Source organism: Pseudocercospora fijiensis (genome assembly GCF_000340215.1).
Source record: "Pseudocercospora fijiensis CIRAD86 unplaced genomic scaffold MYCFIscaffold_1, whole genome shotgun sequence".
Taxonomy (NCBI): Eukaryota; Fungi; Ascomycota; class Dothideomycetes; order Mycosphaerellales; family Mycosphaerellaceae; genus Pseudocercospora; species Pseudocercospora fijiensis.
The window spans coordinates 5401656-5426063 of NW_006921532.1; the positions used below are offsets into that span (position 1 = coordinate 5401656).

General features: G+C 46.3%; 8 protein-coding genes across 8 annotated transcripts; 5 read left to right on the plus strand and 3 right to left on the minus strand.

Annotated features, from left to right (window-relative positions):
• Positions 1-5662: 5662 nt before the first annotated feature.
• Positions 5663-7313, plus strand: MYCFIDRAFT_192597 (uncharacterized protein; the record flags this gene model as incomplete). The annotated part of the gene is made up of 4 exons (XM_007923273.1): positions 5663-5743; positions 6353-6354; positions 6405-7198; positions 7267-7313. 4 exons carry the CDS (start codon positions 5663-5665, stop codon positions 7311-7313), a joined length of 924 nt encoding a protein of 307 aa, XP_007921464.1.
• A 248-nt stretch (positions 7314-7561) lies between these two features.
• MYCFIDRAFT_72514 (uncharacterized protein) lies at positions 7562-8554 on the minus strand. Its single transcript, XM_007922146.1, has 2 exons — positions 7854-8554; positions 7562-7799 (listed from the first exon to the last, which is right to left on the minus strand). The coding sequence occupies exons 1-2, from the start codon at positions 8373-8375 to the stop codon at positions 7776-7778; spliced, it is 546 nt and encodes a 181-aa protein (XP_007920337.1). The 5' UTR covers positions 8376-8554; the 3' UTR covers positions 7562-7775.
• A 1017-nt stretch (positions 8555-9571) lies between these two features.
• Positions 9572-11779, plus strand: MYCFIDRAFT_43867 (uncharacterized protein; the record flags this gene model as incomplete). The annotated part of the gene is made up of 2 exons (XM_007921774.1): positions 9572-10549; positions 10604-11779. The coding sequence occupies 2 exons, from the start codon at positions 9572-9574 to the stop codon at positions 11777-11779; spliced, it is 2154 nt and encodes a 717-aa protein (XP_007919965.1).
• A 541-nt stretch (positions 11780-12320) lies between these two features.
• MYCFIDRAFT_60533 (uncharacterized protein) lies at positions 12321-13914 on the minus strand (the record flags this gene model as incomplete). Its single annotated transcript, XM_007922027.1, has 3 exons — positions 12321-12442; positions 12499-13130; positions 13182-13914. The coding sequence occupies 3 exons, from the start codon at positions 13912-13914 to the stop codon at positions 12419-12421; spliced, it is 1389 nt and encodes a 462-aa protein (XP_007920218.1). The 3' UTR covers positions 12321-12418.
• On the plus strand, positions 13913-21605 carry MYCFIDRAFT_170044 (uncharacterized protein; the record flags this gene model as incomplete). The annotated part of the gene is made up of 12 exons (XM_007923274.1): positions 13913-13935; positions 13964-14023; positions 14053-14296; positions 14325-14489; positions 14517-14690; positions 14739-15046; positions 15075-15091; positions 15127-15141; positions 20275-21189; positions 21218-21361; positions 21391-21510; positions 21562-21605. The coding sequence occupies 12 exons, from the start codon at positions 13913-13915 to the stop codon at positions 21603-21605; spliced, it is 2229 nt and encodes a 742-aa protein (XP_007921465.1).
• A 135-nt stretch (positions 21606-21740) lies between these two features.
• MYCFIDRAFT_100731 (uncharacterized protein) lies at positions 21741-22489 on the plus strand (the record flags this gene model as incomplete). Its single annotated transcript, XM_007923275.1, has 2 exons — positions 21741-21806; positions 21866-22489. Coding segments are annotated over 2 exons (690 nt in total), but the record flags the coding sequence as incomplete, so codon positions are not given.
• A 205-nt stretch (positions 22490-22694) lies between these two features.
• Positions 22695-23187, minus strand: MYCFIDRAFT_170046 (uncharacterized protein; the record flags this gene model as incomplete). Its single annotated transcript, XM_007923276.1, has 5 exons — positions 22695-22805; positions 22852-22871; positions 22914-23003; positions 23051-23130; positions 23177-23187. 5 exons carry the CDS (start codon positions 23185-23187, stop codon positions 22695-22697), a joined length of 312 nt encoding a protein of 103 aa, XP_007921467.1.
• A 29-nt stretch (positions 23188-23216) lies between these two features.
• MYCFIDRAFT_43814 (uncharacterized protein) lies at positions 23217-24221 on the plus strand (the record flags this gene model as incomplete). Its single annotated transcript, XM_007921772.1, has 1 exon — positions 23217-24221. The coding sequence occupies one exon, from the start codon at positions 23217-23219 to the stop codon at positions 24219-24221; it is 1005 nt and encodes a 334-aa protein (XP_007919963.1).
• Positions 24222-24408: the final 187 nt, after the last annotated feature.

Below are 24408 nucleotides of genomic sequence, written 5' to 3' on the forward strand. Positions count from 1 at the left end.
CCCTTATAGCGCAAATAGCTATCGGCATCAATCGACCAATTCTTGCTAGATCTAGTCTTGCGGCTACTTCTAAGCTAATCTATACGAGCAGTAGCAAAAGCGTCCCTTTGCTAAGCGCGCAACAGTTCGTTTATAAAGGCTTAACTATTTCCTTATACAAGTTCGCTTAATAGCACCCTCGCTATCGTACGTAGTACGCACTATATACATCTAGTAGCACTAGTAGCCGGATTAACTGCAGTAGTGCTTTAATCGCTATTACTATATATAGCGATATCGACTAGGGAGTTATCGTAACCCTTCCTATTAGTGTTATTAAGCTTGATACGTACTATTAATATAGCAAGAGCATTAATATGCTTTAAGCCGTCGCGGAGTCTAGTAAGCCGCTTATCCTACGCTTGCCTTACTACGAGGTCTATAGCAATCTTGTACTATAGGGTTAGAAACAATAAATTAATAGATTAGGTTTCGCTATCGTAATCAGGTCGCCTCGATAGGCTATTAGTAGGGTTACTCACACCTAGCCGATATAATATATTAAAATCAAACCTAGCGAGGTAGACGGCCTATCTAGCCTGTCGACCTATAACCCTAGTAACCTTAGTAATGCTACGAAGGTTGTTATAGTCCGTATAGACCTAAATAGGGTGCTAAGCACCGTCGAGATAGTAGCGCTAGTATTTGAAGGCTTCTACGATTGCTAAGAGCTCTTACTCGTAGGTCTCGTACCGACGTTCTATATCGATTATCTTCCGTAAAAAGAAGGCAATTAGGTGCTAGTAGTAGTTACTGTCTAACTGCTAAGACATTATAGCTAATATAGCGAACTGCGAAGCGTTAGTCTTAATACGGATTAGTTTGCCTAGTACGAAGTAGTGTAATAAGGGGACTTTAGTAAAGCGCTGCTTTAAACTATTAAAAGCGGCTTGTGCTCTGTTAGTCTATCTAAACTCTCTAGTTGGGTTGGCCTTAGTTTTAGTGAGCTTAGTTAGGGGCATTACATGCCGTAAATAGCCCTTAATAAAGCGGCGGTAAAAGTTAGCGAAGCCGAGGAATAACTAAAGCTCCTTAATACTAGTAGGCGTTAGCCACTTAGTAATAGTCTTAATCCGGTTAGGATTAGCCTTAATACCCTCGGTTAATACGAGGAAGCTAAGGAAGGATACCTCTTTAGTAGTAAAGGTGCATTTAGAAGGCTTGCAATACAGACTATAGGCCCGTAGGCGGTCGAGTACCTTGCGGACTGTAGCCTAGTGCTCCGCAATGTTAGGTAAGTGTATATAAACTAGGATGTTATCTAGGTAAACTATATAGAGGTAGTCTAATAGGCCCGAAAGGGCCCGATTAATATAGGACTAGAATATTATAGGGGCATTAGCTAGGCTAAATAGCATAACTAAGTACTCGAAATGGCTATAGCGAGTACGGAAGGCTGTTTTCTATTCGTTACCCTTACGAATGCGGATACGATAGTATACATCCTTAATGTCTAATATAGTGTAGTAATAGGCACTAGAAAGGCGATCGAGGGTCTTATTAATAAGAGGAAGTAGACAGCGATCTTTAATAGTAACAGTATTAAGCCTACGGTAATTAATACATAGACGTAGGCTACTATCCTTCTTTAGTACGAATAGGATAGGCGCACTAGTAGGGCTGTTACTATATCGTATCTAGCTATTAGCTAGGTTTTCTTCTAGGTACTTACGTAATATAGCAAGCTCGCGCTTACTAAGGTTGTAGAGTAGTCTAAAAGGAACCTCCTTGCCCTCTATAATGTTAATCTTATAATCCGTCTCTTTAAACATAGGCAATGTCGATACTAGATAGTGTTTAAATATATCAATATAGGTCTCCCGAATAGGCTCTAGTATGCGAGCAAGCTAATTAGGGTCTATGCTATTAGGGGGCATAGGTTCATCGTTATTACTACCGAGTAGGTCGGCGGTCGGATCCGCTAGGGTTAGGTTGCTAATAAATAGGACCCTAATATTATTAGGGCACTCGCTAACATTAATATGTTTAATATCCTCTTTCCTAGCGATTCTAAATCGCTACTTCTAAATGCCTAAGTCTATAGCTACAGTATAGTGCTTAAGAATAGGGTTGCTAATAACAATAGTAGCTCCCCTATATAGGTTGTCTATATCTACTGCGTAGGCAGTGAAGTCTAGTAGGCGTTCATTTCCGAGGTCGTCCTTTAGAGCTATAGGAACATAGTAGGCCCTATAGGTCAAGTGCCGAGCGTTATTAAACTAAGCAAGGGTTGGTAGGTTAGTCTTCGGCAGTTATCGAAGGTCTAATTGCTTAGCTAGGCGATAGCTAATAAGGGCACTAACTGAATTTCCTAGATCTAGTATAACCTTAGTTTAATAAGTAGTGCCCTTCGTGTCCTATATAAGGCAGAAGCGTGTTATAGCTAGTACAATGTCGATAGTCTTACGCCGTACGAGGCTAACAGTTAGTGCGGCGCTTACTCTTTTTTCGACTAATAAGAAGGTTAGCCTATAGAGGTAGCGTTAGCTACTAAGAGGTGCTTTCGGTATTCGGCGGTAGTACGGTCGATTCGGGCCTAGTCCTTAGGTTTGTCGCATTAGCCTAGTAGATAGCTAGTGCTGTTATAGTTAAAGCACTTCAATCCGGTCGGGAGATTGTTACCGTAGCTATTATTGCTACTATTATTAGTCGAGCGGTTAGCATTATAGGGATACGAGCCCCTTCTACGGCCCCTATTACGGCCTCCTCTATATAGCCGCCGGCTACGACCTCTTCCGCGGTCGTTACTATTCCTATTATTAGCACTATTGTTTTAGTAGGACCCTTAGCTATTGCCTCCGCGGGCACTACGATTGCCGCGGTTAGTGCTAGCTAGTCGGATCCTCGATTCTAGTCGTTGCTAGAGCTAAACAGCCCGCTCGGCTGTTTCTACTTCGACTATGAATTGAATGCGTATTAGGTTAGCCTATTCAAATACACGGCGGCGGTCCAATTTAAGGACTAGTTCCTATCTTAGTTTAGGTCGTATCTTAGATATCTAGATAGAGTCGGTTTTAGGTAGCAAATCGTCCTTAAGGGTCTTTAGATAGGCCTCGAAGGATCGAGAGGTTTAGTCGGCCTTTTGTTTAGTACGTAGGTATTAGCCTTAGGCGTACTGCTAGCGCAATATAGGGTTACTAAGGGTGTTTAATATAATAGTCTTATAGTCTTGCTATTAAATAGCGGCCTAATCATTAAGAGAGTCAAAATAGTTATCCTAGGTGCGTTTTAGGTCGCTATTAATGTATTGCATAGCGTAGACGACTAATAAATAGTTATCTAGCAGGGCCCTTAGTGCATTCCGCTAGTTCAATTTACAATTACGTATGTGATTATTGTACTGCTTGCGGCTAGAGCTATTAAACACGGTACAATCCTTAAGTTTAGTATCCTTCTTTTAAATAGCTAGTAAGGAAGGTCCTACTATTAGCTTAGCATTAGTTGCTAAGGCTTCCTATAGGCGATGAATTTCGAGGAGGTTATCCCTTAGCTATTGTTCTTAACGTAAGGCAGTAAGCCTATTCTAAGTAGCCTCTTAAAGTCTCGTTATCGGCTAGGGCCCGAAGGCTAGTTAGCTATATCGATAGTTAACAATATTGCTAAGAATGTCGTTAACGGGCAACGATAGGTTATTTCCTTCGATTATAGGTTCTTTAGTAGGCCCTCTAGTAGGCTCTTCGGTAGGCACCTTAGTAGGAGGCACTTTAGTAGGCACTTTAGCAGGAGGCGCTTTAGTAGGCACTATGCCGCTAGCGTTGTCGTTGCTAGCGCTGCTAGCGGCAGTACGGTTATTGTTTCGTAATAAACCGGCTATTGTAAAGGGCGTTACTAATAGTGTATTATTAGCCCCTAAGATGCGGATATAGCGGAATTAGTAGATATCGGCCTAGTATGCTTAACTTAGTATAATACGCCGTATAGAAGGCCTTGCTTAATAATTGGTACGGTTGTTTTAATAGAATAGTACGTATAGGTCCCGTTCTTTAGGCGTAATATAGTTAAATCGATAGTTTTCGTAGCTATACCGCTAAAAGCTTAAAATAAGGACTATCTAGCTGCTACCCTTAAAGGGTAGATCGAATACTATATAAGAAGGGTTATATTAGCAGGTAGATAGGGTAGTAGTAAATTAGTATAGTATTCGATAGAGAACTAGGAGGAGAAGGAGGAAGGTAGGCTAGTTAGCCTACTACTAAGCGCCAAGCTCTGCCTAAGGTATTAAGACCCTAGCTTTACTCGAGCCCGATTATATACTAATTACGTATAACCTCTTTAGTTCTAATAGTATAGAGTAGAGGAACTAGACTAGAGTTAGGAAACTGTTAGGGTACTTATAGGCTCTTGCCTCGACTAGTACCCGCTTCGGCAGGTGCTAGTATAGAGTAAACAAACCTAGATAAGGAAGGTAGGCCGCCTAGTCTAGTAATTAGAGGGCTATAGGGCGCCGTCGGTATATAGCTATATATATACGAAAGATAATATACGGAATTTAGAGGACTGTCGTAATCGTCTCGGTATCGAGCGTAGGTAGTTATTATAGTTAGGTAGGTAGGTCGGTACCGCTAGTACGGGACCTCGCGGTCGCGTTTTTTTAGTTTTTTAAGGTATCTGTTCGTCTAGTACTTAGGTACTATTTAAACGGATCTAGATCTAACTAAAGCGAAGCTACTAATTATTATACGAGGGACGATTAGTAGGTCTGTAATAGTATAGTATTAGTAAGAGTATCTACGGTCCTACGGAAGTATATATAGGCCCGGCGTTCCGTACCTACTATAATACTAATTTCTTTAGTACGAGTATCGCGGTTCTCTCCTAAATAGTTAATAAGATTAGAGAGTAGGTCCGAGATTTAAGGAATTAAGACTATTTCGCTCTTACCCTATTAGGATCGCTACCTAACTACCTACTACCTCTATAGGGTACTATAGTATAGTAATAGAGCCTACTATCTAGTATATAGTATATATATTATATATTATACTATATATATAGCCTTTACGGCCGGAGGCTTAGTATATACCTATAGAGGAGTTATATAATACGCTAGTAATAGCCTAGATATAGGCCTAGTAGCCGGACTTCCTAGGTTATTAAGGTATTTATATAAGCCCTTACCTATGTATTCCGGGTATATACTAGTATATTATACGGTGTATATAGGGCTAATTCCTAGTATACCGTATATCCACATCCCTACTATAGTGTAAGCTGCCTATTAGCTCCGCCGCCAACAACACGCCCTGGACGATTTAAACCCTGCAGTCAATCTCGGGAGACTCGGAGAGGGGCAAGCTGACCGGGAAGATGACTGTGAACAGCAACAGCCTTTCACGATATCGTCTTCATTCAACTAACCAGAGGCAGAACCTCCAAGAACCACGTGGCTAAGGACGTGCAGCTCATTCTGATTGTTTCTTCCGACTCTTTCCATAAACGTATTCCACTTGCCAAGACGTCAGCAAGCCAGGCTTCTCGTATATCGCATGGAACAGACGTATGACCAGGAGAGGGAGCGCGCATACCTATAAGAGAAGCCCGCACTGACAATTCGAGGTCAGTGAATTGTAAAGACACCAGCAGAAGCTCAACCTGACGACAACAAAACATACTCTGCGTCAACATGAGACTATCCTTCCAACAATCTCTCATCTTCGCACTCGCCGTCATGGCCCCTGTTGTGATTGCTTGCAAAGGAGCAGGTGTAAGTAATCGTTTACATCAATCATGAGAGAATTCGGACCGGCTGAGATGCTGTTGATAGCAATGTGGCGAAGACTACTGCAGTAAATGCAGCCACACTTGTATTTCTGCTGGCTCCTGTGATAATTGTCCGTCTGGTTGTTGGTGAAGCGTGGGAGGTCTGTTGGTTGTCGCGGTAGCGATGCGTAGTCGACAAGAGAGCTGTGTCTTTGATCATAGAGAGTGGAGGTCTTTCTGGGGGAAGCAGGTTGTCAGTATCACAATTCATAACGATCGTCTCGCGTATCATGCCTGAGCATCTTCTCTTGTTGCTATATTCTTGAGAACAGCGATTGCACGTCAAGCATGCATGTGAGGTCGACCGTTTGCATGTGACGTCGACCATTTGCATGTGACGTCGGCCGTTTGCATGTGACGTCGGCCGTTTGCATGTGACGTCGGCCGTTTGCATGTGACGTCCAAGCGTGCAAGTGAGGATTACCGATTACAGCTACTCGAGGCGTCGATGCATGTGCCAAGACCCTGGTGTTCAAGATTTAAACTGGCCACATCCTGCTCTTGTGCAATCAACTCACACCAACTTGGCCATTCTATAATTCGTCGTCAACAGCTGTGAGTCAAAGTGCGATCGAACCAGCACAACATACTAACACAAAGCATAGACAAACGATGGCGCCTCCAACGGCGGTCTCAGCGCTAGCTGCTCCGACGCAGGCGTCTGCCGCGTCTCGAGTCTTCGCTATTCCAGAGCTACTCGAGGAGATTCTGCTGCAGTTAGCTTCCGACACTTTGCTTCCAACATCCAACCTCCGAAATGCGGATTTACAATGGTACCCAATGCCGGCCGACCAACTGGCACTCTCGCTGTTCACCGCCCAGCGTGTCAGCAAAGGCTTCCTGAACACCATCCGAGGCTCAGTCAAACTCAAGCCGCTCATGTGGCGCGCACCTGTGGAGGAAGTCGAAGAAGACAACCTACCCCTTCGGAATCATCGCCCACTGGAGTGCTTGCTAGGTCGCATGGGCAGAGGATTTTTCAGCAGAGAACCATGCTTGATCAGCGAACAAGGCTCTGAGTGTGTCCGTGTCGGGGCTAGGGAAGATTCTGACGCCTTCGACGGCAAGTTTGAGGATACATTGGAGGCAGCATTGCGGTGGGGCTGGCTTAATCCTGAAGCTTCTTGGAGGGACATCCCGATCTGCCACACGAAGTCGGAGAAGAACATCATTCTTCAATTGGCCACTAGTACCATCAGCTACCCCGATATTGGTACGGCTGTCATGAAGTGGGATCTCAGCCCAGATACCACATTGGGACGTGTCTACGAGCTCTTCCGCAGATTCTTCAAACTGGTCGATCAGCAGCGGGTGATCAAGGTGGAATATGACAGGCAGTTTGCGGAGGGTGCGAGGGATGCCATGCGTGCCGGGCTCGAGACGGAGGCCTGCGCTTACGGTATGTTCGGACAACACAACTTTGGTTCTTCGTGCACGCACAGGAAAGAGATGCTGACGATAATGAAGGCCTTCTGACGACTTTGGATCCCTATCATCTTACTTATCTTAATTGAGCCGCAGACGCTTTGCAGCCTATGACCGTCGCGCTTTACGAATTTCGATGCGCTTCAACCAGACTTGCTCAATTTTGCCTCGGACGGCTCGCCCTATCTCGACCAGTACAGTGGCTAGTGTGCTGCTCCGGTCGTGCAAGCACAGACGTAAGGGCTCCGATGCTGCTGTGGCATTCGAATGGGATTCGCGATATCGTTGTGCCGCAGTGCCGACATTGATGGCATCCCGACATGGTTCGAGGGGGGCTGAGAGGTTCAAAGTCCATTCAACGAGACTACGGAACTCCATTTCAATGCATTACACATCCTTCGAGGCATGCTGTCGTCCATTATCCGCCGAACGATGGGCAGGGCCCGTTCCTGGCCGATAGCGCACGCTACCCGCTCACGCTTTTTGATACTCCTGTACACCATGCAATACAAGTCCTTCGCGATGCAAACAACCACAGTTCTTCTATGGACTCAAGCATTTTCTCCGACCGTTTGCTGTGGATGCGTTAATCGATCTGATGTAGTAAAGCAAGCACTCATGCGACTTACCACAAGCCAATCCATACCCTCATTCACGCCCTTGCCTGTCACAGCTGAGCATGCCATTATACTCCAGTTCCTGTCCTTCAAGCTCCCCAGTCCGAGAGCTTCGCTTATCTCCCCAGCTCCTTTCGCGCCAGGTTGATCTTGCTTATTCGCGAATACCAGTAAGCTCGCGTCTCTCAGCTCTTCTTCCGCCAACATGCTCATCAACTCCTCCTTCACCGTTTCTAGTCGCTCGATATCGGTAGAGTCCACCACGAATACAACTGCCGCAGTATTGCTGTAATAGCACCGCCAATACGGCCTTATCGAGGTCTGCCCGCCAAGATCCCAGACATTGAAGTTGAGGTTCTTATACGTTACGCTTTCCACGTTGAAGCCTATTGTGGGTATTGTGGTGACTACCTCGCCGATCTTGAGACGGTAGAGAAGAGTGGTCTTGCCCGCGTTGTCGAGACCGAGGATTAATATTCTGATCTCCTTTTTGCTCCATAGGAGTTTGCTGAATAAGGACACTGCGCCGCCCATGGTTGCGAATAGTGATGGAGCTCCAGGCTCCGGAATTGGTAAGGTGTTTCTATCTGGACGCGGGAATGGTTTGGCTTGGAGGAGCGTATTTCGAACGATGCGGAGGATGAATTGGGCCTGACCCTTGAATTGAGAGCAGGCTTTCGGCTTTGCGAGGTCAAACAGTGGATGGAAGTGGTTCGATGCGGCATGACATTCAAGCTGCTTAACAATAATGAGATCAGTCTGTAAGCAGGCAGGGAGAGGTCGGCGCCCGGAGAAACGTGGCGCCGAGATATCTCCTCCTTCCAGCCGTCCTTTCTTTCTGCTCTGCTTCACCAGTCAGAAAGGCTCCACGATACGAAAGCGCGAATGATGCATCGAAACTGGCAGCTCACACAAGTCGATAATTCAATGTGAAGAAGTTTTCAAAAGAAAGTGTAATCACTACATACACTTGGCTTCTCTTCGAAGGCCTTGCACTTGCTATAGAACTAAACATCATAGGACCGTCGGGCATCGCACTGTTGGACAGGCAAACGTCAGGGTACGGGGACAGACGCTGAGATGGCGGCATGCATGGGATCCAGCACCATTCTGGCTATACTAAGCCGCTCTCTTCTCCCCACAGATCAATCCTGTCACGTGCGTCGTCCTCGTCGTCGTCTTCTTCTTGCTCTTCCCCTTCATCGTCATCATCATCGTCATCGTCATCATCCATCAAGTGCGTGATGAAGTATACATTGATCGAAGGCTGTGGAAGAATAATTTCGCCGCCTCTCCCCTCTGCGTAGCGGTGGCAATCTCCAGGCGCTCCTGGTGAGATGGGGAGATGGGCGTTATTTGTTGAGGGCCTGGATCGCAAGCTTCGTATCGTCACAGAGAACTTCCTTGCGATTTGCGGTGCATGCTCGGCACATCTTATCGTAATCTTATCTGATCCAACCACACTGATGCTCATCACCCATGTGGAAGCGGCAGTTGCGTTTGGCTTCCATTGTGCATCGCACTCACATCCGACTTGATCTTGCTCTCCGGGCCATTAGTGTGGCCGTGATCCTTGGCCCGGACCAGTCTCGAAGAACAAATGGACGGCCGCTGTCCAATGCAGTGCGTAGAAGCTCTCCTGAGCTTCTTTGTTCCACAATTCTGTATATTTTCCCTATTGATTGAACGGTCGTTGGCAACTGAAGCGCAGATCAAAGTAAAATCACACTATGCGTCGGCCGATAGCATTGGGCCTTCTGCTGTGCTTTTCGGGCACCCGAGCCAGCTACGTGCCCTGGCTTGATAAGTCGGAATACTGCGTCCAGGCGTGTGGCGTCATCTACGGAAAAGTATGGTTTGACTCGCAAAACCCTCTTTCGCTGCCATGCAGAGGCATGAACGCGATCAAATCTTTCTTCTACTGCGCAGCAAAACATTGTACAGCCGCAGAGATTGAGGAAGGCCTGGAGGCAGCAAATGCGAGCTGTATAGCACAAGGTCCGGCTCTGCCCAGCTACGAAGCTTTTCGATCGAATCCCAAGGCCACACCTCTTGCCAATGTCACCATCATCTCTGCCAAGGATGCTAAGAAGACGAACTTCACGGAGCCAGTGCTACCTTCCGAGGAATGGTTCAGCCTGGCTTACAGGTCAACGACCGTCAGAGAGCGCTCTTTCATGTTCAACTTCAGCTTCTCCTTCGCACTTTATGCATACTGGGCGATGGTGTTCCTGGTGGGAAATCTATGGCGGACTAAGACCGAGCTCAAAACAGAACTTCAACCTTTTCTCCTTCGACCACTGAAGAGCGGCAGCAGACATCATATGGCCGCGACCAGAGCAGAAGCATTGGCCATATTCGGTCATCTTGCTCTGGCTTTCATCTTCTGCTTTGTCGGCTACGAGGACGTATCAGGCAACATTTATGTTCCTGATCACAAGTTGAATCTGGGAAAGCTTATCTCGAACCGGCTTGGGACACTCGCTCTGGCACATATTCCACTCGTATGGATCTTCGCTGCAAGAAACAACCCGTTGCTCTGGTTGATGTCTTGGCCGTATGATGCATTCAGCCAATTTCACCGATGGATCGGCCGCATGCTTGCTGTGATCGCCCTCGGACATGCCATTGGATATACTATTGTTCGCCATAAACAAGGCACCTATCACGAAATGTGGAGTGAAGCATACTGGCACTATGGTATTGCGGTAAGAGATCTAGAGCAGTAAGATACGGATTTGATCAATACTAACTCATCGCAGACCCTCGCTTTTATTTGTACAATGGTCGCACTCTCGAACTTCTTGTTCCGGAGAAAGGCGTACGACACATTTCTGCTTGCCCACATCGTGCTTGCCATCACAATATTGCCCATGCTATGGATGCATTATGATATCCTGGACGACAAAAGCGCCTATCGTGGCTTCCTGTGGCCGGCGATTGTGATTTGGATCTTCGACCGGCTGCTGCGAATTGCACGTCTAGGCTATATTCATCTTCGTAGTACTAAACCGTCGAGCAATCCAGCTATTATTTCTGGCACACAAGGATCAGAGCTTCTGCGAATCGAAGTGACCGACCTTCTCCCGGCCTCAGAATTCCCACTTGCTGGACGTTACTATTTCTTGTACGAGCCTGGCAGACTGCGCGGTTATGAAAGTCACCCGTTCACAATATGCTCCTGGGTTGAAAAGAGAGCAGACACAGCACAGCCCAATGACAAAGCTCCCGAGGCAAAAATCCGCGAAATCACTTCAGATGAAATCGCTAAACAAGAATCAGTGGCACCGAGGCCCCAAGTCTTAGCGAAGAACATGCGGCACACGTTTCTCATACGTCCTCAAAATGGCTTCACTCGCCATTTGCAGGCGAGGCTGTCTGCTCCATCGCCCAACACGCACGAAGAAGGAGATGGGAGTATAGTCATCACTCGTCCGCTACGGCTCCTGTTAGAAGGACCATACGGACACCGCCCTGCTCTGGGAGACTTCAAATCTATAGTCCTCTTCATCGGCGGTTCAGGCATCACAGCAGCAGTGTCACAAATTTACTCGTTACTCCAAGCTGCTACGACGCCAAGCATACATTTGGTCTGGGCCGTGCGTAAAAGAGCTACGAGCGACGATGTCTGTTCCCACGAGCTTAAAAGCGCTCTCGCCCATCCCCAATTCAAGCTCGATCTCTACCTGACCGGTGATACGCCGCAAACCGCGGATTTGGAGAAGACTACTCTTCCTACCGAGCCTCAATATAAACAGTTTCCTGGACGACCAGATATTGAAGCTATTGTGCAAAAAGAAGCGAGACAAGTGAATGGCAAGCTTGCGGTCTTCTGTTGTGGACCTTCGGGTTTGGAAGTCAGTTGTAGAAAGGCCGTGGCGAGTGCGATGGTTGAGAAGAAGGACATCGGGATACATGTAGAGCGATTTGGGTGGTAGAGGACTACTGCTACGAATCACGATTTTTCACAGTGTGTCAATCACCGATTCCAACGGGCTTTCTTATCCAACATCTAAATCCAGATGATATAGATTACAATCCTAGAATACCAATACGTACGTACTTTTGAACGATTCGCTACGTCCCAGCGACGTCCCAACCCCAAATCTGGACAGGCAGTCCATGGTGGAAACCAACATTGTAATTTACCTCAGGGTGTGAGTGGAGCAGATCTGTCTTATCAACTCTCCTCCAGAATGGTGGCGCAAAGCTCGACAGCCGCAGACGGAGGAGTAGTTGTGTAATGGTGGGTGAGTGCCGGGATGCTGAGGGAAGGCGCACACGCGAAAAGAGGCAGGACGGTGCGGGAAGTGATTCTTTGCGTCCGAGAGTCGAATTGGTGCAAGCCAGAGCCGTGAGGATCGGATGGAGGTTGTGAAGTGACCCTAGATTGAGGCTGGAAACGCCGTCAGCTATGGGTGAATGAATTGTAGATTCTTGTCAGGTTGATATGGATGAAAGTGGGTCATGTCATGCGGGCAATTTCAGTCTTCGAACGATCGACTGACGGTAATCGTTGCAGGTAGTGTACATGCTCTATCGTAGGGTTCGGTCTCGAGGACCATGCAATGCTTCGTCTATGCGTAGAAGTTGACCGTGTCCTGTAATTGATCGTTAGCGAATGTTTCGTGAACGAGGTTGCCACGTTTATGCACACCTTCTTCTTGGCCTGCACTTCCGCAATAGCATCGACGTAATGCTCATGTGAAATCTTGCTCTGGCCACTCCTCAATGCAATCATACCAGCTTCCACACATACGGCCTTCAGCATAGCACCACCGAATTCATCTGTACTCCGCGACAACTCAGGCCAGTTGACCCCCTCGTCCACGGTCATCTTTCTGCTGTGGATTCGCAGAATCTGTGCTCGCGCCTCCTCATTCGGCAGTGGAAACTCGATCTTCCTGTCGAGACGACCAGATCGCAGAAGCGCAGGATCGAGCACATCCACTCTGTTCGTCGCCGCCAGCACCTTGATCCGATCATCTGATGCGAAACCGTCCAGCTGGTTCAGCAATTCCAACATGGTTCTCTGCACTTCACGATCTCCGCTCTTCTCGCTGTCGAATCGCTTCGTTCCCACGGCATCCAACTCGTCAATGAAGATGATGGATGGCGCCTTCTCTTTTGCCAGGGCGAAGCAGTCACGCACAAGTTTTGCGCCGTCTCCAATAAACATCTGCACGAGTTGTGGGCCTGCGAGTTTGAGAAAGGTGGCTTCGGTTTGAGCGGCGCAAGCTCGAGCGAGAAGCGTCTTTCCAGTGCCGGGTGGTCCGTACATGAGGGCGCCTGCAACTGATTAGTCCTGATATGAAAAAATGTGATCATGTAGCAGCATACCTTTCGGCGCCTTGATGCCGATCTTCTTGAAGCGCTCGGCCTCCTTCATCGGCCAGACGACGGCTTCCACCAATTCCTCGATCTGCTTGTCCAGTCCACCAACATCTGTGTACTTCTCAGTCGGCTTCTCGTCGACCTCCATCGCCTTGACTCTGCTGTCATATTCAGCAGGCAGTGTGTCGAGAATGAGATATGAGTCCTTGTTGACACCAATAAGATCACCGGGCTTCAGCTTCTCGTGGTCGACCAGACCGATAAGTGGGAGGAAGATGGTTTGCCTGGTGGATGTCTTGATGACTGCTGACTTGCCGACCCTCGTGGCATCCAGATCGATGTTGGCACCCTCCTCGGCCGCCTCTGCAGTCACGTCTAGATCTAAGATCTCGACCACATTGCCGACGAGATACGGTAACTGGCGGTTGTTATCAATCTTGTCGACGTTGTCCTTGATCTTGTCCTGCATAGACTGCTTCTCGTGTGTCAGCCGCTGGAACTCGCTGCGCATGATGCGCGTGTCGTTTTCGAGCAGTCGCCGCCGGGCCACGATGTCGCGTGTGCTGCTGTTGAGGATCTCGGCGTCAATCATTTCTTCTTCCTTCTCCTCGTCCTTCTTGTCTTCAGCATCCTTCATATCTGCGTCGCCATTTCCCTCATTCTTCTTGTTCTTGTCGTCGTTGTTTTCCTCCTTCTTGCCATCGCGCTCCATATCATCCAGATCCTCGAGCGTCGACATGGTGGCGGTGCTAGGCTGTGAGTGTCGGAGAGCAGCACTGTTGTTTCAGCAGAGGATGGGGATTTGGCGGCGCACTTAATGCAGCAGATGGAGAGTTGCGTAGCGGAAAGTGGATTTTGTTTGATGAACACAACTGAGCTTCAACTTCAACTTCAGGCACGATGCGTTGCGTAGTTTCCCAAGCTCGGACCCCCACAGCCACCAGCCACCCGCCACCAGCCACACGCGCTGGAGTCCGCCCGCCCCACCCCAGAAGGATTGCATTCACGTCTCCATTCGTGTCTTTCACATGCCGATCACCATGTTTCTTCCCACCCTGTCCTCGCTCCGTCCCTCATGGATGTCTCATGCTTGCCAAAGAATTGCACACCCACAGCCCGGAGTGACAGCCTCGCAGCCTGAGCCGTGAGCTCTGGCCCAGCTGGATGGCCGACCAGAGAGACGCCCAAAACGGTCTGCCATATCGTCCTCAGCTCAGACAAGGCACTCAGTCAACATATCTGAAAGATGTCTACAGGCCACTTGCCCGGGGCAGCATTCGTCTCATAGAGCTGCATGGCCTAGGGGATGACGGCGTGCTACAATGCAATCTTGTTCACAAGAGATTACTGGCACCTGATGCGAAGCCCAAGTACGCCACGATATCTTACACTTGGAATCCGAAGAATAGAATCACGTACGGCAAATATGATGTTGCTTCCAAGCATATCATTCTCGATGGCTTCCGCACTCGCGTCCCTGACAAAGCTGCTACCATTCTTCGTCTAATGTTTGCAGTAAGACATCACATCCTGTGCCCACTGATCAGCTGTTGACCATCATAGCACCGCCGGCGCCGCGTCTGGATTGATGCTATATGCATCAACCAGTCTGATGCCGCTGAGAAAGCCAGTCAGGTTCAGATGATGGGCGACATTTATCGTTTTGCAAATGAAGTGGCAATCATGCTTGGTCCTCCGTCTGACCTGACCGATCACTTCATCGATAGCCTTCATGACACCGAGTCAGCCTTGAAGGAGTGCGAGGAAGGCCCGCGCAAGCTCAATGCAGGCTATGACGCTTTGCGCGAAAACATGTACTGGACTAGACTTGATGTAACTGATGTATTCAGAAGAAGGACTATCTACGGAAAGTCCAAAGATGAAGTGCAGCAGTTGCAGCCTTAGGCATCAGGCACGTGATGGACCCTAATACCTGGATATACACTCCAAGTTACCCCCTCAGTACGTGCATATCGCTATAGAATGAAACAAACATATTAGCTATTCAGTTAGCAAAGCAAACAGGAGGGTATTAGGTAATCAAACAAAACAGGTAAACAAACTAGACTATTCTTATATCTATATAAAGCAAATAAGGGCCCTTTAGTACTTAATAGCTAGCTTTATAGCATTCTTAATAGCGACCCTATAATCTACTAGGTTTAGTTGTTTAATAAAGCGGCCGTGCTTAATCTTATTAAGCGGCTTAGTAAAGCTATCGGCTATCTAATTATATATGCTAACCTATTAGACTATAATAGAACTATTAGCAATCTTCTCTCGGATATAGTAGACTCGAGTATCTATATACTTCGTGCGGCTATTAATGCTAGTCGACTTAGTAATAGTAATAGCGGACTAATTGTCCTCGTAGAGCGTAACTAGAAGAATATAGCCCTTATAGCTAATTTCCTTTAATAAACGAGCTAAGGCAACTACTTCCTTAGCCTCTATAGTAAGTTAGATATACTTAGCTTTAGTTAACGATAGTATAACAAGCGTCTAGCGGCCGGACTTATATAATAGAGGTCCGCCTACGATAGTAAAGTAGAAGCCGCCTATAGAGCGACGAGTAACTAGATTATTAGCCTATAAGGCGTTACAGTAACTAGCGAATTTAAGGTCGTTAGCCTCGTTCTAATTGCCTTAAAAGCGTATGCTACGGCTTAGAGTGCTAACTAGGTACTTAATTAGCTAAAGAAGCGCGGTATAATGCTCCTCGGTCGGGTTTGAAATAAATCGCGATAACAGGCTAGCAGTATAGCAAGCATCCGGCCGAGTAATTATTGCTAGCTAGAGGGCTTTACTAATACCCTCCTAATATTGAGTCTTAAAGGCAGCACTAGCTATATAGCCTTTAGGTACACGCTAAATCGATATCTTAACGTATCGAGGCGCTATTAGAGTAGCTAGACCGACACGGCTACGCATACTATATTTCTTACTAAGCCTATTCAGATAGGCATCCTAAACGATATAGATAGTGCGCTAGTTACAGTTACGGATAATCCGCATGCCGAGATAGTAGTATAGGTTACTAAGTTCTCGTATATTAAATCGGTCCTTTAGCATCTAAGTAACGGCTTCTAGTACTAATAGGCTATAGGCGATAATAATTATATTATCGACGTAGATAACGATAATCGAGCCGCTAATAACGTGTTTAAACATATATACGTTAGTTATTATTAGTACAAAGTCTAGGCTCTTTAAGTACTTCCGAAGCTCTTTATACTATAGCATTAGTAACTGCTTTAGACTATATAGTGCCTTTAGTAATAGGCAAACTATGCCCTTGCTACTACGGTCCTTAAAACCGTATAGCTGTTTAACGTAGATCTTATGCTTATCGCCGATAAGGGCATTAAGGAAGGCAGTTAGGATATTATACTGTTTAGCCTCTAGGTCGTAATAAGCAATTAAGCTAAACAGTGCTCGTAGCGTAGATAGCTTAGCGACAGCCGCATAGGTCTCGTTATAATCCTGTCCTTTAACCTATATAAAGCTACGGACGACCTAACGAGCCTTAAACCGGCTTAGATTGCTATTAGCGTCTCGCTTAATAGTAAAGACCTATCGGCTACGGACAACCTTGCGACCTTTAGGCACCTCTAACCGAGACATATGCACCTATATATAGTTGTCGATTAGTAACTTATACTTAGCCTTATAGGCCTCCTTCTACTATAGCTAATATAGTAACTAAGTCGCCTCCTTATAGCTCTTCGGAATAGGAATAGTCTCCTTAGGCTTGTTAGACTATTTAGCAATGTAATAGGAAGCTATAAAACCCTTAATATAGGCTATTAGCATATTAGCTATTATACGTCGAGTTAACCGCTTAATACTACAATTAGCTAGATAGCTACGCAACAGGTTACGAGCCGACTTGTTACTCCGTATCTTACGCGTAGAACGATTACTAATAGCCTTAGGAGGTCGCTTAAACTTAGGTAACTAGCCTAGCTCGCCCTTCTTAGCGTTTAGATTATATGCTAGCTCTTTCTCGGCTAACTAAAAGCTATCTTTATTACTTGAAGTTAGTAGTTAAACTAGTTAAACGTCTAGAAGGTCGTTATCGATTAGCAACGGATTAGCGACCTTATCGGCCATTTCCTATGTAGGTCCTTGTTTAGGCTGTTCTTCTTGCTAAGCTAGAAGCCGCTAGACTATACTAGTAGCCTCGGCAGGCGACGGAGCCTCGTTGCTTATAGAATTGAACAAAGCCGGCATAATAGACTTAAGGGTAACAAACTCGTTCTTAGACAAGTCGTTAGTGTTAGTATATAGCTTTATGCTATCTAGAAGCAGGAGGTTACCCCCTAACTTAACAAACTAGACGTCCTTAGAAGCGATAACTTTGTGTTAATTAGGTAAGTAAATTATGTATTTTCTAGAGTCTATAGAGCCCTTAGTATAGCTAACTAGCTTGCTAACTAGGCCTCTACTGTCTATCTTCTTTCCGCGAGTTACACTGTAATCGTAGGCAACTATAGTATAGCTATAAGCTCGAAGGTACTATAGGTGTAGCTATATTCGTAACTAATTGAGCTCCTTAGCTATAATAGTATATAGGCTTCCTCTATTAGCGGTTAGCGTAATATTAAGGACCTGTATAGCGGAGGCAACAGTATATAGCTATAGAGACTTTAGAAGGTTAGCCTATAGTATTATCTTTCTCGCAGTCGTATATACGATGTAATTGCTAACCTTAGTAAGGCTATTCTAAGTTAAAGAATAAGGAGCTATAACCTATAGTATAATGCCCTAATTACGAGCCTAGCTTAATAGCTAATTTCCGCCGTATTTACCCCCTCTATCGAGGCGGTAGATTGGGATTAAGTAACTAGTCTATATACGGATATGTACACGATAGTCCTTAATAGCTACTGCAGCCCCTAACTTGAGCGTGCTAGCATATTCGTATCGATAGCCTAACTTAGCGCATATAAACAGTGTAAAATAGCGCTCCTGTAATAGACTAGGATTAGTAATAGTAACTACATCTATACAGATAATGTAATAGATCGTAGATAGTCGTACGCGTAGCAGCCGATTGTATTCCTTGTGTAACATAGCTATACGACAGGCAATGTAGTTGCGGAAGTCCTTCTTAGCACTAGTAATAACAATCTGACCCTCAGATTCTATTCTTAGCAGCTTACGGTAATAAATATAGCTATATCGCAGATGCTATTCATCTATAGTGCCTATTAGTACCCCCTTCTTCGATAGAAGAGCAACAACCTAACCCTTAGGACTAGAGGTAGGTATATACAAATAGGGGAGACCATTCTTTCGGTATGTCTAAGCAATAGTAACCTTAGAGCCGTTAATAACAGTAAATAGTATACGCTTATTATTCCGATAGAAACAGCCCTTATCGGCAAGCTTCTTAGTAGATAGGAGGTTAGCTACTAGACCTAGTATATATAGTATATTAGACAACTTTATATTGCTTATACTACGCTTATTAACAACCTCTGTCTAAGCTATACTAACTATTGTAGCGTACTTTGTGTTGCCTCTAAACCGGACAGGAATGTAACAGCCTTCGTATTTAATAAGCAATAAAGGGTTATTAACTATATATATACTAGTACCTAAGTCGACAACCTAATTAGTAGTACGAGTGCTAGCCGTAAGAGCCGTAGAAACCTAGTCGCTAACAGTAACTATAGTAGCGCTTGCAGTAAAGGCGTAATTGTAGTTTAGGTCTAATAATACCCCCGGGGTAGCATTAGCCGCATACAGCCTCTAAGTACTATTTTAACTACCCTAACTAGACGGCTGCTGTTGCTGCTAAGCAGTTAACGCCTGTTATTGCTTCTTCTTAGCCTTCTGCTTCTCGCGACGAAGACGGTCTTCTTCCTTTAGGTAAGGGTATTTAGTATAGCACCGATCGGATAGGTAAGCGCCTTAGCAGTATAAGCACTTCTCGCGATTCTGACTATTCTAGCTATTTTTACTACGACTACGACTATTATTGCTATTTCCGCGGCTACTACGACCGCTACAGTTCGAGTTACCTCGACCGCTATTATTGTTGCTATTGCTACCTTGCTATTATAGTTAGCGCTAAAGACTAAAGAAGCTATTATATTAGGCCTAGTTTAATTAAGCTATATTCTTATTAAGTAACGCGCTAATAATGTTGTTAAGTGTGTTATCGTTAATAGTGTATTCGGAGGCGCGCATCTACTCTCGGCGTATCTATACGAAAGCCTCGTAGAATAGAGAGATCTATATAATAAATATATAGATAGCCTAGTATTAGCTAATAGCTAATTTAGTATCCTTTAAGGCACTAAGCTTCTTCTTATACTTATTATAGAACTTCTTAATGTCCTTGCTATTATACCGAAGGGTAATATATTCCTAGTAGAGTATAAATTTAGTAGACCTACCTTTACTAGTATATTTCTTCTTAAGGAAGTCCTATACTTCCTAGGATATAGACAGACTAAGTAGTAACTATTAAATATTACTAACACAATTAGCGAAGATCTAGGTACGCGCCGTTTGATCTTTGGAGTCCTATTTATCTTAGCGGTCTTTAAACTCCTTAGAAGACTTACTAGAGGCCTTAGAAAGGGGTCGCTAGCGAGTGCCTTATATATAGCGCTAAACCGACATATCTTTAAGAGCGCCTTTAGTAGTATATAACTATAACAAGTAGTTCTCTTTGTTCTTTAGCTTAGGAATGTTGCTTATATAAGCGCTAGAGGTTATAGAGGGAGCTATTATAGATAGCGACGGCGATAATATAGAAAGAGACTATAGACTTGTTTTAAGAGGTCGCCGATAGGCGCGCCTATATTATATAGCAGATAGCTAACACTATTGTTATATAACCGACTCGAGTTAGGACTAGTACCTGCTAGAATACTCGAGGGTAGTAGCAGCGACGATAATAGTATCGGCGTAATTTTTAGTAACGAGCGCTAGCTACGTAGCTATTAGAGTAACTATTAGAATACGTAGTAAACGTGTTATGTGCGTTAGAAACGCAGGGGGCTTATAACCACTTAATGTAACTGATGTATTTAGAAGAAGGACTATCTACGGAAAGTCTAAAGATGAAGTGCAGCAGTTGCAGCCTCAGGCATCAGGCACGTGATGGACCCTGACACCTGGACACACACTCCAAGTACTAGAGCCTGGACTCTGCAGGAGATCAGCCTCGCAACCTCTGCCAACATCTTCTGTGGCTCTCGGGTGGTCGACTTTCAGTCCTACTACAATTTCCGTGAGAGAGTTGAGACGGATGTCCAATCCAAGGCGTTTGCAGTGGTCGACAAGACCGCAGTAGGTTTCTTGGCCGATGCTGTCAAAGGTGGCCGGCGTTTCAACGCCGACATCGCGGAAGAACGCTATCAGACTGGATTGATTATCGAAGGATCTGGAATAGGCTTTCTTGAGCTGATGCGGAGGACAAGGCTGTGGCATAATTGTCTAGCCCCCAGAGACAAGCTTTACTCGCGGCTTGCGCTTGCCCACGATGCGAGGACGCTAGTCCCTAGTGTTGACTACAAGTCTACCACAGAGTCTGTATTCAAAAGCTTTGCAGCAAGATGCATTTTTTCGACCGGGACTTTGGAGGTCATTACCTTCGCGAACAAAACCAAGATGACTCTACCGACATGGGTGCCAGATTGGTCTTCACCCTCCAAGGATTGGCAGTCCCGGAAAACAGCGTTGGTCGAAGCCATACAGACCCTTCCCTGGACCGACAACCCTGAATTGAGAGTCTCAGCGGATGATACGACGCTTACAGTCCGAGGTATGGTTCTAGAAACGATTACTGCCAGCTATGCCGCAGTCCTGAGATATTACATCACATACTTCTCGCCCTATCACGTCCCGCGAGACGCATACTCTTGGTCTGAGATCCCTCGTAAAGGCGACCATATCTGCGCACTTCAAGGCTGCAATAGCCTCGTATTCTCGCGAAAGGTCCAGACACACTACATAATTGTTGGCAGATTCGTTGCTTGGCAGGAGATGTTGGAGCGTGGTCTCTTTCCGGAATCAAGAATCAGTCAAGTCTGCTCACATGCGTCACCTCAACTCCTCCCCGGCGAAGAGTTGGTTTTCGAAATACGATGATATCCCCCACAATTTCACGCCATCAACAGCTATTATCTCGTTAGGCCTGCTTCCCAGGCTGGCGTTACCCTTACTGAGTTGGATTGCGAATGGATTTCTCCGTTAGAATCCTCATTCACTCCGTATTACGAATGCTCAAAATGTGGCTATCGGATTGCAAGTCGACATTGTGGCGAATACCACTTTGAGCGGTTCCGGATCGGAACAGTAGCTGGTCTCAGTCCTGGTGAATAATAAACTTTCGACTAGCGTCACATCTGGTTCACAAGCAAACAAGATATCTACTCCTATTCTGACTTGATGACTGCTACTCTTCTGTAACTGTCGTTCTTGCGCGACTCGATCATGGCCTCCGCAAACTCGCAAGCCGATTCCTATACCTTCGAGCAGACAGTGAAGAAGGAAGATGCACCGCATTGGCAGAGCAACGTCGATAAAGTGCTGCAACAACACACTCGGCAAATGCTTGAAACTTATTCCGGAATAGCCCCGAGCGACGTACTCGCTCATATCAAGCATGCTGTATGCAGCGGACTTCGTGTTGCCCTGTCATTAGACCAATGCTGACACGATCATCACAGCAACAGCGTGCATGGGCTATTGCTCCTTTCGCATCAGTCGGTGCCTTGACTTGGCTCAATTCATACTTGCGGCTGCATATCTCCTACGACACAGTGCTCGATCGTGTCAGATCTGGTGCCTCTATTCTGGATTGCGGTTGCATGATTGCACCTGATCTCCGCGAACTAGCATACGCTGGTGCACCCTCAGTCAAGATGTACGGCTTCGACATCCAGCCTGGATTTTTCGAAATTGGCTATGACTTTTACAAGGATTTGGACAACTTCGAGGGCCATTTCTTCCCGGCGGACGTACTGAAAGATTTCTCCGAGTCTCAGCTTGCATCTCTGACAAGACGAATCGACATTATCTGGTGCGCGAAGTTCATCCACCTCTTCGATCGGGCCAACCAGCCAATCATGGCCGCGAAATTAGTCTCACTTCTGAAGCCTCGACCAGGAAGTATGTTCTTGGGCTCACAGAATGGGTATCCTGGCGGGCACGATATCTTGATCAAAGAAGGCAACCAGAGGATCCTACCGCAGAGTGATAGAATCTTTCTTGGGGACGCAGAGCATATCAAAGAGATTTGGGCTGAAGTCGGAGAGAAGACCAACACGAAATGGAAAGTTGAGAGTAGACTACTGGACCTGAGGACTATTGGACTGCACGACGATGATGGAAGCCCGTATAAAAAGTTCACTGGTTACAATCTGCAGTGGACAGCGACAATGTGCTAGCGTCTTCGTGAGAGAGATGTTCTCAAATCGCTCTTACCATTCAAATGTATGGTAAGACTGACGCTTAGGCAGAACTTCGCCCGATCTCTTCTCATTCCTCTCTTACACATTAGTATGCTTCGTCTGGCTCTTCTTCGCAATCGGCTTTCCCCTTCTCGGCTTGACGACCCTCATTGTTATCGTGGCTTTCCTTGCATTGCGAGCTATTGTCAAACGAAGTCTACGACAACTGTTCATCCGGAAGAGAATAGAAGTGAAGCCCGCACGCCAATGCCGATTGGAGGCGCTCAGCATTATCGAGAGACTCGAATGTCTTCCGTTTTTGAACAAAATGGCCACTCGCCAACATAGGGACCAAACTGATCCTTGACACTGCTGAACAAGCTTGATGACAGAAAATCAGAAACTACCCAGTTGTCTTGAAAAACACGCTTGAAACATTTACAATAAGTTGGAAACCCGGACGTAGCCTCAAGATCTGCGCCAGTTTGGCATCGGTCTTTTGTCGGATCGTGATCCATATTACATCAGAGTGTGGAGGATCGCTGCAAAATGTGCTCTAGGGCTATGCCTCTAATCGAACCTCAAGACGTGAGAATCATACCGTCTTTATTACGAGTACATTCCCAAGATGTCGCTATTATTCGACAATTCCACCTCATCCGAAGGCACCCCATCTCCAGCCGACAGACCATTCACACTCCAAGACATACCAGGAAAAGGCAAAGGCCTAATCTCAACCTGTCAATTATCCCCAGGCGAATGCATAATCTCAGAAACACCACTCTTCACAACCGCCACCCTCACAAATGCAAACACAATCGAACAAGACCTCCGCTCAATCATAAAATCCCTCCCCAAAGACTCCCAGCGAGCTTTCCTCAGCCTCCACAACAACTTCCCAGGCTCTCCAACCCCATTTTCCAACATCGTTCGCAGCAACGGCTACCCTCTCGGACCTTCCAGCTCCATCGGTGGAATCTTCCCACTAGTCTCAAGATTAAACCACTCTTGTCTCCCAAACGCCCAACACGCGTACAACGAAAGACTCGGAAAAATGCTCGTCCACATCATCCGTCCCATCCTCCCAAACGAAGAAATCACCTTATCCTACATCCCAGGCGGCCCCTCCCCTCAACGCCAAACCGAACTAAAATCCAATTTCCTTTTCACATGTACCTGTACCCTCTGCTCCCTCCCACCCTCAGAGAAACAGAAAAGTGACCAACGTCTCACCCGAGCCGCAACTTTGGACCAAATCATCGGCTCTCCGAAATTGGTCTATACTTCTCCTCAAGAATCTCTCACTTCTGCTCATCAACTTTACAGAATTTACATCGAAGAAGGGATATCTGATCTCCGTCTTCCGAGGTTATTCTACGACGCTTTCCAAATCGTCGCTATGCACGGAGATTTTGCGCGAGCGAGGGAATTTGCGAGGTTGGCGAGGGAGGCGAGGAAGATTTGTGAGGGTGGGGAGAGTGAAGAGGTTCAGAGGTTGGGAGGGTTGATGCGGGATCCGAGAAAATTTGAGAATTGGGCGGCGGCGGGAACGAGGTGGAAGACTACTGGGGGTGAGGATCGTGTGTCGAGTCGGGATGGGGAGGAGTTTGAGAAGTGGTTGTGGAGGCAGTGAGGAAGGACGAAGATGAAGGCGATGGAGAAAGTGCGGTGTGGGTTACGGATTTCGTGGTTGTCGATCTTGATTACTTTTCTGTCCTTGCGATGCCTCGAACATGTTGGTGACCAGGTGACGAAGCCATGTTTTGTACGATGGACGTTCTCAGGCGTTCGACCGAATACATGTACTTATTGAAAACAGA